The 16,106-nt window shown below is 38.2% G+C and overlaps 1 protein-coding gene across 5 annotated transcripts in view; it reads left to right on the top strand.

Annotated features, from left to right (window-relative positions):
* Positions 1 to 16,106, top strand: part of slco4a1 (solute carrier organic anion transporter family, member 4A1) — a 32,904-nt gene that overhangs the window by 1,138 nt on the left and 15,660 nt on the right. For 2 of the 5 annotated variants that reach the window (XM_005475536.4, XM_005475534.4), the window contains exons 2-3: positions 12,793 to 12,840; positions 14,224 to 15,289. In XM_005475536.4, the coding sequence (XP_005475593.1) occupies positions 14,458 to 15,289 (832 nt within the window). In that variant the 5' untranslated portion in view covers positions 12,793 to 12,840; positions 14,224 to 14,457. Of the gene's footprint in view, positions 1 to 4,793; positions 4,891 to 7,996; positions 8,074 to 12,683; positions 12,841 to 14,223; positions 15,290 to 16,106 lie in introns of those variants that run through there. The other 3 variants (XM_019350155.2, XM_005475535.4, XM_025901853.1) reach the window with 3 other exon arrangements.

Here is a 16,106-nt window from a genome sequence, read left to right as displayed (position 1 = left end):
CTTATTGGAAGCTGTCAGTCTGGTTGGTCAATAGACTGTTACTGACACACTGTCTCAAGAAGTGTGTAGCACATTATCTGTCATGTTCCTAGTACAGTCACCAGAGTCATTTCTTTTAATTTTGACTTGATAATGTGGTGATTCTAGGAATCAGCAGATAAATAAGAGCTAACAGCAATAACTTAGTAGAACTGTCAAAGTTTTAATGTGAGAAATTCCCTCTTGACCTTGTGATAATTAAAGTGCTACCTGCTTGTCATCAAGATGACAAAAGGTCCATCCACTGAGAAAGCCAATGATATATGTTAAAGATGTCTTGAAAACTAGTGTTTGCTTGTCTAACTTTCCAAATCTTGGAAAGGTTTTGTAGACAATTTCTTGAGTAACTTCACATTTAGTTGTTGGAAAAGAATTAAAACCCGATCTGCTGAGATTCTTGTAAAACATTGATTAGACTTTTCAAGGACCACCACTGATACAGGGCACAGCTTCAAGAAAAGAAAGAAGAGAAATCTCTTTTGGTATTTATAGGATTTCTTCATTGAGGAGTTATGATTTAGCGTTTCACATAACAGATTCACATTCTTTTTAAACATAATGAGACAGAAATAGTCCAATTTTTCAGTTTTTATTAAATGTTTTTGAGTAGTTGCTCACAGTGCAATTGCCAAAAAGTATAGCATTTAATTTAGTAACTTGCAGCAGCCTCCATCACACATCTTCTTTAGCTCTTTATAAGACTTCCGAAGTGACAAGGTTGAAATTTGGATCATTGCTTCAAAAAATGGTTTTCAGTTCATCAATATTTCTGTTTTGATTGAACAGCTCTCCTTAGGGTACACCACAGATTCTCAACTGGGTTAGGACGTGTTCTAGGTCACTGTATTTTCACTAAGGTCTTGAACTCCTGTCCTGACATGCTTTTGTAAAAATTCATGAAACTTTATAGAATTTATTCTTCCTGTGCAAAGTGTCAAGACCCTGAGGTAAAAAAATAATGCCAAAACACAATGCTCCCGCAACCAGAAATCACAGCTAAAATGAACTTTGGTTGTTGGTAATGATATATTACTATGTAGTAAGTTAGAGTTTGCTGAGACAGACACTTGATATAAAGACTAAACTAAAGTAAGCTTACTAAGTCTCTCCTTATTGGCCCAGTATACTATAAATAAGGAGTACAATGAACTGAATCATGTGTTTCTGGGTATCCAGTAGAGTCTTAGAATTAAAACATGGAGCTGAAAATGAGCATACTAGGTCACATAATATAATGGTTAAGAATATTTAGGAAAGCATATTCCCTAAAATATCAAGGCTTTTACTATAAGTGTCTTAATGCTGCAACATGAAGGTTTTTCTCTTCATTACAGGACAGCATATCTGTGATGTGGAATCCTTTTTCTGCATATTGCCTGGTTAATATCCAGCTGACAGAAAGAGTGTTATGAAGTCACTGGCACTGTGTGTAGGAAAGTATGAATGTGCTTTTATACACAGTTCCAGTATTAGATCACTTGTTGTCAAGTTAATAATCCTTGGCACATGCTTTAAGATGTTCCTCCTTTCAGTTTCACTTTGATAGTTGATCATAACACTGCACACTTCAGGGAGCATTTTTAGTTGAGTTTGGAGATTTGTATCACAGTACTCATTATTTTCTTGTGGACACTGTTGTGCACATTTTAAAACATTGCATTCTAGTTCAGATCTTATCAGAAGTCATAGTGTTCCTGTGTGTCTAGGCTTTGCTGACTTAGTTTCTGCCAAACCACAACAGACCTATAAGCACTTCTTATCAAAGCTTGCACCTTCTCTGCACGTCTGTTTTTTACACCTTAGCATAGGACTGTTCGATATAACGATATATATCGGATGACGATATAAAAACGTCTATCGTTTCATTTTATGCTATCGTTTGTTTCATGGTGTCGCAAAATAAACTGTTTACGGCAATATTTTTTCATTATTTTGATGGTCACTGTAGTGGCTATATTAATTTCCTAAAGTTCTCTCTTTCTCTTATATTTAATATAACCACACTACAGACGGACAAGCGCTTGTTTTTATGCGTTGTCGTTAGCAACAACGACGGTAAAACCACCTCGTGTCCGCTTGTTTATTTTCCACATAAACCTTTCACAATAAAGCTCAAGATCCTGTTGAGACTTTTCAAAATAAACTGAATCACGTGAAAGATGCAGAGTATTTACGGATGAGAAGCAAAAAAGAGCCGTCAGGTGCTAAAAAATAAACCTTAGACTCAAACGTTAGAACAGGCTTTTCCCCGCAGCACGCCGTGTAATAAATACTCACAAAGAAAACGGCGGCCCTTACAACCTATGTCTAAAAATGTATCGTTTCATGCATCAGTTAAAACACTTGACTCCAGGTACGCCACGCCCAGCTGGAAACACTTCACGCAAGTCGAGCTGCCCGACATTCAGAGAATTTACAGAAAACGTTACATTTTTGTGATTTATATCGTTATCGGACGATAGATGTCTTAATATCGGGATATGAGATTTTGTTCATATCGCACAGCCCTACCTTAGCACAACAGAAACAAGCTGTTCACTGATGCCTCATGTTAGTTATTTAATCTGTTAACACAGCTGTTTTATAGTGCAGTTTGAATTATGTACAATGTCAAGTCACAGAGTGTACCAAATGTGGAACATGGCATTTTGCTTAATAACACCACAGTGGTTTCACAGGGAGTTCAGCCTCTGTCCTGATGAGCGTGTTGCAGAACTAATGCAGCTTAATTTAACAAGATTGTCCGACCCAGTTCACAGAAACAGATGGGGCCAGATCAGGACCTTAATCCTAACCCCGTGATAAAATGTCAAACTTTTGTTATTTTTGTTCTCCAAAGTGTTGGCTATTATGAGGCAAGAAAAGTAATTATTGTAACTAACACATACATTTTTTTGCGTATGTATTTAAGCACTTTTTGCTTGTATTCCACACATATTGACAGAGCAAGTGTTCAGAGCTTGGGTTGGGGTCATCACAGATGATAGTTTAGACCTCAGAGGATTAATTACCATGTCTATTTCTGGCTCTTCTTGCCTCTCAGTGGTCTTACTTTTATCACACCCCCTTCACTGTATTTGCTTTCTAGTTTCTTTGAAAAAACTAATTATAATATAGATATTAGTATTAGTAGCATAGTATATGAATGTATTTGTCCAAAACAATAATCGTATCACAAAACTGCAGTTTTTAACTGATACATCCTAATAGGGCCTAGCATGTACACATCTGCGTATGTAGAATGTAACATATGTACCAGTTAGTAGTTCATTGCTAGATCCACACTAAGCAGAACTAAGAAAGACAAAAAAGAAAAGAAAGAAAGAAAACCCATGAAAATGTTATAACTTTGAATTGAGAAGCAGGTAACTTCATAATGCTACCCACATTATTTCTTAACAGAAAATAATGAGTCAGTGGTAAACAGTAGTTTAGTACTGAGAAATGGTGTGAGAGAGAAATTCCTGGAAAAATGCCTGATTTATTGATATTTTCCCCAAATACATATTTCAAATGTGGCCTACAGGTAAACCATTTCAGAGTTTTTGATTGCACCACTGTTCTTCTACTGTTTCTTTATTTTATTTTCCTTTAACCTCCTAAGTCGTTTTTAGTGGTTGACTGACTGTCTTTCTGTTGGGGGTCCCATGGTTGCCAAGTGATTGGATAATTAAAGTTCTCTAATCTCCATTCTCTATCTGGCATATAAGTGCCTAAGAGTTGGTAATTAGGTTTATGTGCGGCATGTTTGTTTCTTTAGTTTTCTTTTCATCCTTTCTTGTGGTTCACAGTACAAATGCGGTACTTTCCCTCCTGTTCCCTCCATCGTTTCTTGAAAGGTTTAGCTAAGGTCAAAAGTCCAACTCCAAAGCAGTGCAGACATTTAAACAGGATTTGGTGGCAGCTTCTTAGTTGCCTTTTATACCCAGTATTGACTTTCTCTCCAGGTCACTTCTTCCAGTTGATTCACCACCAACAGGAGGCAGTAAGGTCACGTATGCTAGTATGACTGTGAGATCTGGGGCAGGAGGTTGACGCATGCATGATAACTGTGTGTGTCTATGTCTGCAGGCGGATGCTTTTTACATCAAACAAGCATGCCACAGTTGGCATTAATGAATGGATCAAATTTATGTTACAGCTAATATAAATATGTTGCTTACTGTGTTCCCCTTACAGTAATTAAATAGCTGAAGTGAAATAGAGGTGGTTTTATCAGGTATGGGAAGTAAAGCTGTTAAAGGAGAATGCATTTATACAAGTCAGTTGTCAGAGAACCAATCAGAATCAGTGAAAACACAAATAAGGAAATGCTTCATTTACAAATGTGACTGTCACAACAGTGTCACAACACTAAGACGGAGATCTGGGCAAAATGGATGTGTATAGGTTTAAGAATGGTTGTGTAGTATATAAATATACATATCCTTCTTTTATGATAACTGTGACTTGGAATAAAAGCTCGACTGCTGCTTTGCTGGATGTCATCAGGTTCCTATTTTCTCTGAAATATTACGATCAGCACTCTGTGTTCTGGTGTACTGCATGGACTTACTTCCCTCTAAATTTCCCCTAAATTTATTCAAACCATGCGTATATGGATGGAAATCAATAGAGGATAATTTGCATATCATGCAAATATTCTTCCACCTTCAGTTTAGGTAGAGGTAGAGCTGGTGTACCTGCACTTTTACTAGTTGTATATTTGTTCTCAATAATTGTAATCATAACCTGACTATGGAGTTAAAAAGGCGAGGAAGAGAAGGAGGCGAACAGGAGAGCAGACAGTAATGATGCTACTATTGGTGTTTTTGCTTTTGAAGTTGCAGCCAAGCAGAAGGGCATTATCAGGTCAGTGCTGTCCCATTGCATTAATTCCCCACAGTGACAGTGAGATTCCACAGAGTTAGATTACCCTGCCTACTGTAAAATGAGCAACTACTGTACCACTTACCGACTAGAAGATAAGAGTTTGCTGGGCTATTAACATATACACTAATTTTAGATGCATTCATTGCGGACATCTCAGTTAGGGGTGGGCGGTATAAATGGTATACGGTAGAAACGATATAAATTTGGCCAACGGTAGAGATTTTGACTGTACCGCTCTACCGCGATAGCGCATGTTGATGGTGTCATCAAGCTACGCCTGTTTTGGTCAAAAGCATCGCAGCGGCTGCAAACAACATCTGCTGTGTCCCAAAACGTAGGCTGCATCCTTCGAAGGACCCGGTCTTTGCGGTCTATGTGGGCCGGGTCCTTCGAAGACCGAGAAGGCCGGAAGTGGGAGGCTGTGAAATGGGACGGTCTAGCCTTCAGATTTGCGTCACCGCTGTGTCGGTGGAGTTTAATAAACTCAGCCGTCTGCTCCTTGCTATCTAAAATATAACAGGACACTGCCATAAATTCTCAACTGTCTCACACTTCTGTTTAATCAGTTTTCTGTTTGACGTTTATTCAGCTGTGTGAAAATCCCGGAGGAACCCGGGAATGGATTAATAAAGTTTTATTTAATCTAATAATCTAATAACTTTGATCTCAGCCAAACCAATTTGCTCCGGAACAAATAAAACACCGAACAAAGCCAAACAATTAAATTTTTAAGTTACCCGAGTGACTTATATATCACTCGTCTTTCGCTACCTGAGCAGCGAAAGACAGCGGGGTCTGAAAACAATGAAGCCGGGAGTCCACTGCTCTCGCCGGCTCGAGTGACCATTGAACCCCCCGGCTAGCTATCGAGCGGGTGGGTAACATACGTCTCCAAAAACGTCGGCGCACTTTTGCAAATATGCGATGTCTTGATAAACCAAGCAGATATTTGAAATTTACACAGCTACTTTCTTGCCTGAAAACGTGTTAAAAGTTTATTTTGTGACCTAGAAAGATTAATAAGAGTAATTTTAAAACTTAGTAGCGGCCGCCATTGTTGGAAACTGAAATTGGCTGGGCCGCGCTATGAATTCTGGGATATGGTGGGCCACGAAGGACACACCCGACCCATCCTTCAAATTCGGGGAAATGAAGGACGCATTTGAAGGAGTCGACGAATTGGGACAGCCTTCGTCGCCTGGCTGTGACGTAATCGGCCTTCAAATGCGGCCTCCGGAGGATGCAGCCGACGTTTTGGGACACAGCTATCATCTGCAAATTATGCCAGGCGACAGTAATAGCAAAGAGATGAAGCACTTTTGGAATATGGGGAAAGCCAAAAACTGCGCTTCCTCAACTTCCCTACCATTGATTCATTTATGCTGAATTCCCTAAAGACTGCTCTATTCCCATTTTGTTGCAGTATATTAATGACTAACCTCGTATTGTGGGTGGATTATCTCAGTTGTTCTCCTGACTGAAGTTTGGTCCGTTTACAGGATCCTGCCATGCAATTGCATTTGTCCCTAACCACCAGAAACCCTCACGTTAACTTTTATCGAGTGGAATAATCGATAAAAGGGTCCTAAATCTGGAGTTTAGGGCCCAGATTACTCCGCAAGGCTCCTGACTACGGCAGCCGTAATGCTCCGACAATCCATCAAGCGGTGCAGCTTCCAAGCTTGCCAAAGTCGTACGAAAACATTTTTGACAGATTTTTGAGCGCCGTGTACCACATAAAATCGGTGCGAGGTCAGTAAACATAACCAGAATTCATACATAAGGCACACTGTCGATTTTTGAGAAAATTAAAGGATTTTAAGTGCGCCTTATAGTGTGTAAAATACGTTATACAGAAGAAAAGAATATATCTCGATATTAAGGGTGCAACGATACACAAAATTCACAGTTCGGTTCGGTTCGATACTTTGGTGTCATGGTTCGATATTTTTTCGATACAAAAAAAATGTTCATGCCTTTTTAATTTGTCAATTATTAATATTATAAATATATATTTTAACTCAAAAGTACAGTTTTTAAATTTAATGTTGCTGAAACAACAAAATAATTAAAAAAATAAATCTATCTGATCGAGAAATCACTCATCTTTGGAAAACAGAGTTTATTACAGAGAAATGGCTCTTTCCAAAATAAAAGCTATACTATACCCTTCTTCTGGGGTATATTCTCAGCAGCATATTAAACATATCAGGTCCCCATAAGGAGAATCATGTGCTGACGGCTGTCTAAATGACGCGGGTAAAGTTTGGTACCGAACCAAAAGCACTGTATCGAACGGTTCAATATCGATACGAGTACTGTTGCACCCCTACGCGATATATATCGTTACCACACATGCTTCAAATTATACCGTGATATGGATTTTAGGCCATATCGCCCAGCCCTAATCTCAGTTGATTTTATAGACTCTGCAGTCTGTTTCATTTTCAGTGGAAATATTAAGACCAAAAACAATTATTTTAGGTTATAGAAAATGAGAAGTAGTGTCTGCTTTGAAAACACTAACACACAGCAGTCAAAAAACTTTCAGCCCAAAGTTTTACAACAGAACGTGCCTAACCAATAAATGACAGCAATAGCAATTACCTGAGGTCAGAGATCTGGCGCAAATGGGATTCTCCAGCAAGGCTGAGCTAGGCCCACATAGGGTGTGATAAGCGAAATCATCATTTAAAAGCTATGTTTTATATGTTATATTTCTAATATCTAATCTAATAAATAAACAAACTTCAAATAATTATCTATGCAATAATACAAAAATATGGTTAATGATTTTAAACATGTTAATGTGATAAATATCCCAAAAATATAAGAACTCATGAATGGGGGAAATCACTATATTCAATATATCAGTTTGAATTTAATCAGAATTACTATTTTCATGATACAATTTTCAAATCATTTAGTTTATAAAAGTTTGCAGCAAAAAGTATGTGTGCCTGTTAACAGTGTTAACATGTAACTCATGTAACTGAGTGGCAGTGACAATGAGCCAGCATGTCCAATAGCAGTGCCCCAGAATCAGATCACATGAATAGCATGCAGTAAGTTTCACTGTTCTCAGTTACACTTGTGCACCTCTACTATTCTGCCTGTACCAAACCAGTATATCTGCCGTGACGAGGTTGATATCACTTGCTGGTAAGTACCAAATATTTTACAAGGAAATAATTAACACCAACAGTGTAAATACAACAATAAGAATGAGTTGTAAATAGCTTTTGATGCTTTCCAGTTACAAAGACAACTTTCTCTGTTTCCTGATTGCCAAAGCCCTTGTAGAACAGTCAACGATAAAATCTGACAAAACTAAACTTATGATTTTCTCAAACTCTGAAATCTGAATCACTGAATGTTTTATGTATTAGTAGAGTCCAGGGCTCTGAGAGGAGTAGTTATTAGCTCAACATAAGTGCTCACAATTTACAATTAATGTCTCACATTTAGCAACTGGTGAAAAAATTGTCTGTGCTTGATTGTGGTGATTGTGGTGATATGATTAATATGCTTACACATGTACGCTGGATTCTGTCTATCATGGAGCACTGAGATTTATTACAAATTTTAAAGATCTTACTCACTATGGTACATTGTATGCTCAGGTTGGATGATTTGCTTTGTTATGCTATAGACATAACTACTGTTATATTCTTATTTTTAAGGCTATTCTTGGTTTATGTCCATCTTATTTACTGGCTTCTTCCTCCTGAAATCAGCTGCAGAATCAACTAAAGTTTCAGGACCTGGTCTCAATTAGTGAATTTAAGATGATTTTAAATGACTTAGATACAGTTACTTCATGCTGTAAATGTTTTGCATTGATATTATTAACATTTATTAACATTTATTCTGGCATTAGTTAATTACTTTTACTAACCGTTTCTATATTTTATTTTTATTGCCTGTATTTTAGTGTACTTAGAGTTGTGTTTAGATTAACGTTAGTACCATCAATGGAGTTGCATAAAGCCTACTGGTTTATGCAACTTCATTATTGGTACTGCTGTCAGTCTTGGCCAGAATGGTATTGGGAAAGAGTTTTCTAAGAGTTTTTAAATGTGGAATCTTTTTTTTCCTTTTTTTTCCCTTTTTTTCTTCCTTTTTTTCCTGTGTAAATAAAGGTTAAGGTCATCAGACAATGATGTCAGGATAAATTTATGGTTTTACTGCTTTCTTAGAACTATTCTTTCTCAGAGTCTTTATGCTTCAAACGTGGGTCCTCTATGAGAGGCCTATGAGCTTGAGGGTCCTGCACAGTATCTTTGCTGTTCCTGGGACTGGACTCTTCTGGACAGAGATCTCTGATGCCCTTCCTGGGAACTGCTGGATCCACCTACCCTTCTGGGGTTACTGCCCCGAGTGCTTCAATTATCACGGGGACCACTGTTGCCTTCACCCTCCACATCTTCTCGACTTCCTCTCTCAGTCCTTAATACTGCTCCAGCTTCTTGTGTTCCTTCTTCTTGATGTTGCTATCACCTTTGTATAGCTACATTTATCACCTTTGGTTAATTACCACTACTATCCCCAGTTAGTCAGTTATCTGTATCTGGAAGTCCATGGGATCTTAGCTGTGTTATTCTCCACCACCCTAGTGGGTGTATCCAATTTTGACCTCGGCTTTTCAGGTCATACTCACCACAGATGTTCCTGTATATTATGACAGCCACTTGGCTGTGGCGTTCCATGTATGCCCTGCCTGCAAGCATTTTGCACTCTGCTGTTATGTGCTAGATTGTCTCAGGAGCATCTTTGCAAGGCCTATACCTGGGGTCTTGCCTGGTGTCATAGACCCCAGCCTCTATTGATCCTGTGCTGCTATGATTAGTACCTCTGTGCTGTATTTCAGTTCAACTTTTTCCAGCCATTGGTAGGATTTCTCGATATCAGCCCCTTCCATCTGGGAGCAATGGACCTTTAAGATAGGAACTTGGCTAAGCTGGAACAAAACCAAGAATTCTTGGGTTGTTATCGCCCACAAAAGATGTATGTAACATTAGCCTGACATGCAAAAGTTCAACAAGGCCAAATGCACAATGCTGCTGTAGCTCAGTTTGCTGTAACTCAATGCTTTTCCACTTCAAGATTCAAAGAGCAATTCCTGGAATTACATCATCAGTGGGTTCAAACAGGGTTACTTATTCTCAAAGCTGACACAGTGAGTCTCACAGTTTGTTCTCTGCTTCCAGTTTTACCAGACCAACGACCTGCTTAAGTTTCTATTGTTTCTTTTGTAGTGAGATATTACAACAGTGCATACAAACACCGGTGGTGTTTCCGTGTGAGATTGACAGTTTAGGCTTCATCTAAGACTGTTATAATAACCACATGAGAGACTTCCTCTTGATACTTCAAAAGCCTTTGTGTATCACAGAGGAGGAAAGTCTTCCCATTCCAAAATAAATAAGTTTCTACTGTGAAGATAAAGGACCCATTAGGTAAGGCAGAGCTTGTTGGTTATTAATATTGCAGCTCCCCACTCTGATCTTGCTTTGAAAACAGAAATGAAAAGGCGTGATGGAGAATTGGATCGAAATTACACGAGAAAAAAAAAACCCATTGAGAACTATTCCATTTCTGGCTTCAGACAAACAAACAGTGAGACAGGAAAGTGTTACCTCACTGTAAGTGCATTGTTAACAGTGTGGCCTGGTTCAACTTTCAAAACACTCCCACCTCTGGTCGTCTCATCATCACCTGATAGTGGCCCACCTCCTTGCCTCTCCTGATAGCTTTTAACCTCTTAACAACCATTGGATCGTGGGAATAGCACGTTGGGTTAGGCGTAAGGTTTGAATTAGATCAGTGCTGGGCAATTAATTTTCCTAAGTGGCCAAAGCTGAACTCAGTTCTGCTCAATATTAATTTATTTCTGTTTATAAGCATATTGGTGCAGCCCTCCACAATGGTCCTAGTTTCTCATGTGGCCCCTTGGAAAAATGAATTGCCCACCCCAAGTTATATTAATGGATGGCCACCGCTTTTTATAGCATTTTCACAATTTGAAAAAAAACCAAATGTAAATAAATAAATAAATGAACAAAAACATGTACAGTGAAAATAAATGCATGCAAGTTCATACCCCTGTATTACAGAGGCATTGATCCTGAGGGATTAAGTGATAATTGGGGACATCCCCAATCTAAACCCTAATCCTAAACAGGACATTAATAAAAAAAAACAAAAAAAACCAATTAGTAACAAAAAACTTAAACACATCATTCTGATAGCTCAGTTCAACACTAATGATAATTTAGACATCAAAGTTAAAACTCACAATCTATAAACTCAAATTCTTCTGCTTATGAGGAATTCAGCTCCACCTCATTGGGGAAATAAGCTCTAGTTTCATTTAGACATAATAATGAATGAATAATGAATGTGTGTGAATGTTAGCTAGGAAGCACTGAAAAGCATAGAGGAAAGTGCTTGTGTGGTCTTTTATGTATAAAGTGCTTTGAGTGTTCCGGGAGAGTAGAAAAGTGCTATATAAGAATCAGTCCATTTACCATTTTACTAAAGGTTAAGATGTTTGGCCCGATACTAGTGTCCATATATGCTATATGGTATGTGTATGAGGTCCCATACTTGGTTTAGCCCTTTGCCCAGGCAGAGCGACCTGTTACCTGTGGGGTAGCCTACATCAGCATGTTCAGTCTCTTAATCCTCCATGTGCGCCAAACCATTTGTTATTCAGTGCTTTTGCCCTACTTAAGTTAACTATTTTATTTACAACATCAACAATGTGGTTAATTTTTAGCTCCGGTCATTTTATCTCATTTCAGTCCAAGCCTTTTCAAGCATGCGGACATAACACTCCTTGTCGTAGTGCCGTTCATTCAGCACTGTTCTACCATATACAAACAAGAGACTGGGCTGTGTTGAGGAAAGCTCTTGTCTAGAGGCAAAGAGAAAATGTCAAATGTCAATCCTTAAACACATCAACCTGCTCTCTACAAACTAATCGCACAGCTTTATCTCTGACTTCAGTAAATAAATACATAGAAGTCCATGTTTTGTTAAAAAGCACTACGTTCTGCATCAGCCTTTCTTTTTTTAATATTAACTAACATTTTCCAGGGGTAGCAAATTCACATCTCTCATAAACATTGGCTCCAGTGATTAAGTTATTAAAGTGATTTAATTTGTAATTTAAAAAAATAGCAGTTGGTTTAAAAATATAATCAACTAAGTTGTATTGTGATAAAATCCAAAAATGGTAAACCATTCTGTGATGGGGAGTTTATCAAAATGTTTCATGGCTGAAATAAGACAAATTGCCTGGTAGCAGGTGAGGCAGCGGAGCCCCTCTGCCTCTGATTCAGCATTCGTCGTCAGCTCCAATAGGTCTTAAAAACCTGGGTCTCTCCACCATTTAGTCTTAGAACTGAAGAAGCTTCTTGGACAACAAGTGAACCGTCTTCAAGAAACTTAAACAAGTCCAGTCACTTTTCTAATCTCCTAAGATTACCATGATCTGAATGACTAAGAACCTACATAGACATAAAGCGAATAATAGCTTTGTGCACTTGTTAAAAAGCACAAAAACTTGTTAACCAACATTCAAATATTATCCAGATTTGAAATTACTGTTTCTATATTTCTCCTTGCTTACAATTTTGTAATTCAAAGGTGGACTATGTGGGCTGGTGACACTTCCCTCCCTTCCTCCCTGCAGGCTGCAGGACTCCACTGATTGGGGGGGGGCGTTGTTGTGTGGGAATTTGCTGATGTAGTCCTTCAGTTATAAGAGGCTTTGAGAAATGGGCTTAGGACTTAGCATGGATATACCTCTCTGTAACTGTTCATCTTTATTTGCCGCTTTCATATCATCTCTATCTAATGTTTTCATTTTTCCAGATTAACAACTGTTAGCAGACCTGTTGGCTGTTATATGAAGGAATAGAGGTAGGAGGCTAAATATATTCTATTTATAATTTTATTTATTTTATATTTTAACTGCTTTATGTGTGATACGTTGTAACTATTATAAAGATTAAAAAGTGTTGTGGGGTGTTTTTTGTTTTTTTTAAAGATTTTTAGCAAGTATTTTAGAGATTTTTACACTATTGGCATAGAGGGAAGTGTTCTCTTTTACATTTTTTGCACAGTTACATAACTGTATGTGGAAGTTTATGAACAAGTTGTTTTTGAACATTGCAACTATTTTGAGTGTCCTTTTATTGTTGAATCAAATTTAGATGTAAAGAGTTATCTTTCTATAAATCTTTTCACAACTTGAACAAAATGGCTTTTCACCATTCACTTTTTACCTGGTGTTACGTTTTACGATCCACAAAAGTGACAAGATAATGACAACTCAGAAAGGTGGAGTAAACTTGTTGATGTGCTACTAAACCAACTTTCAGAGGTTAGCATCATCGGTTCACACTCAGAAGCTATTCCTGCATTCAGTTAATCTCAGTGTTCAGATGTTTCTAAGCTCCCACTCCAAAACGTATGATGGGTAAATGTTGGAGTATTGCATGTATTTAATATGTTGACCGAACTGTTTTATTGCATGGCGCCTTTTTTTATTTCTCAATAAATCTCTTCTGTTTTGTTAATGCATCCAATTAAGCTCTATCACTGTCACTGTCAAATATGCAGCCTTACTGACCCCCTGAAGGTCAGTAAGGCTTTTGTGTTGTGAGAAGTGGAAGACATTGAGCTTCCACTTCAAAATGAAAGAAAACAATATAAATAAATATATTACATCAGTTATAACAAGCTTTCAGATTGTAATAATGGATCAAATACACACTTGTGTTGTTGTGTTGTGTATTGTACTTTGGATCTGTAATATTTTTACTGGTGGAGCTTGTTGTTATGCAACAAATAGACCTGCGCAGTGTTTTCATGATGGTGATTATGAAAGCTCTATTTGTGATTACTAGAGCAAAGTAAGAATGCTTATGGTTCATTAGCAGTGTGCACTTTGAGGTTTTATTGGTTCCCTGTATGTGTGTAAGACTGTGAGATTGGGTGCAATGTTTTTAATAATGCCTCAGTCGACTCACAGTTAGAGCAGTTTTGTACCAGCATGATGTTAAAAGGCAAAACTGTTCTTTAAACAACACAGTGGTGATGTCAGGAATCATTTAATGCCCATGGAGAGATGTGTATGTATTTGATTTTTATACAATTGGTAAAATATGAAGCATTAGTCAAGATCACAGTATCTGTGGCCTGTCCATCAAAATTCTAACGATGACTTCTTTATGTGTTAAATCTTTACAAAAGTGGTTGTTTCTTTATTTGATGTATTTCATGTTTCTTTTCTCTCCTCAGGATGCTATGTGCAAATAAAAAGGAGCACACGAAGAGCAGTGGACACATGAGGTGCAAACTACAAAGCAAGAGTATATAGTTTCCAAGAAGAACCTGGCAGAGTCCTTACCACAATATCTTCTTGACCCTTTGTTACTTCAAATTTCCTTTTTTGGTTGAGGTAACAGATTGATTTATCGCCTGAGTTCATAGAATCCACTTCACAGGATCCTCACAGTGCCCCTCAGAGGGGCGATGCCCGTCTTGCTAAATGCCGACGCCTCTTTTAGCTCCAAACAGGAGCTCCTGGACCTGCAGGATTGTCCTCTCAGCAGGGGGCCCTCTTTGGACACCGCTAGTCCTGTGGATTCCCAGACAGGCAGCCCCATAGGCTCTGCTCCCAGAAACCCTGAGAGTCCCATAACTAATGAGCCACTTATTTTTACCAGGGCGTCGACACTCCCTGGGCCAATATATGGGGGGGAAATAAGACCTAATGCAGAGATTGGGCTAAAGTTAATCAATACTAACACAGATCAGCTGTGCGGCTGGGGAGCTCTGACCCCCAAAAGCATCCAAGTTTTCAACACTCCTCGGTGGGTGTTGTTCTTCCTTTGTGTGGCCTCTTTCCTCCAGGGGATGATAATAAATGGCTTCATTAACACGGTGATCACCTCAATCGAGCGACGCTTTGATCTGCGCAGCTACCAGGCTGGCCTCATCGCCAGTTCCTATGACATTGCTGCATGTGTCTGCCTGGCCTTCGTCAGTTATTTCGGCGGTACAGGTCACAAGCCCCGTTGGCTGGGATGGGGAGTACTTATAATGGCACTGGGTTCTCTGATGTTTGCCTTGCCTCACTTTACTACACCTCCCTACCAGGTCAGTTTACCCGAGCAAACAGGAATGTGCTCTGCTAACCGTACCAGCCCGTGCCAGAACAAAGAGGCAGGAGGACTGTCCAGCTATCGCTTTGTGTTCATGCTTGGTCAGTTTCTGCATGGTATGGGTGCTACGCCTCTCTACACATTAGGGGTCACATACCTGGATGAGAATGTCAACTCCAACTATGCGCCAGTTTATATAGGTGAGTCCTACTAGAACCAGTCACCAGAAATAGCAGCAAGCTGACTGTTCTTCTTTATCTGTTTCCTTTTTTGAGGTGGTTACTTAATATAATCCTGTTCATTTATTTGTGATTGACTATAATTTATGCCAAAATATGTATATATTGTTAATACAGTCTCATCTCTCTCATCCCATGCCAACTATTTGGCATTATAGCCCCAAAGTACAATATGTAATTCTAAATCTTTAACAAGACAGTCAAGATTTCTGTAATCAATATTTGTCCACAATTAGAACCATTTTGAACAATTTTTGAAAGAACCTAAAAAAAGGAAATGGGATTAGGATTTAGTAGTATTCCAAACTTTCTAATGAAAGGCTGGTCAGTGAGGGGTACATTTGCTAATTTAGCATTCTGATGAGTTTTAAATAACTGTATGGCAGTATAAAGTAGAAATCTATGAAAAATGCCAAAATGACTGCCAAGACTTAATTCTAGGTCATTTTAGAAATATAGGACTGAAACTGTGATAATAAATTTATTATTTAATAGATATATGAAACCATCAAAATTTGAAAATTCATCAAATATCAAACCACTCCTCTTATTGAAAAATTATTTGAATAATTTATTAGTTTATTAACTGATTGGTTTTGATTTTCTTTTGTTCATAAATGAATCAACTGGATTATACATCAAATCTCAAAGATATATGTTCCACCTGTTGTGCAGCTCTATGTTGATCTTCCATCACCTTGACTAATGAATCTTTGTTAAATTCCCCCATTGTACAGTTTTGTATTGTCTGCTGAACAGATTCAACTTTTGGAGTGAT

This window comes from Oreochromis niloticus, linkage group LG20 (assembly GCF_001858045.2).
Source record: "Oreochromis niloticus isolate F11D_XX linkage group LG20, O_niloticus_UMD_NMBU, whole genome shotgun sequence".
Lineage (NCBI taxonomy): Eukaryota > Metazoa > Chordata > Actinopteri > Cichliformes > Cichlidae > Oreochromis > Oreochromis niloticus.
The sequence above is the reverse complement of the archived record's forward strand: the minus strand, read 5'-3'. Positions and strand labels throughout refer to the sequence as shown.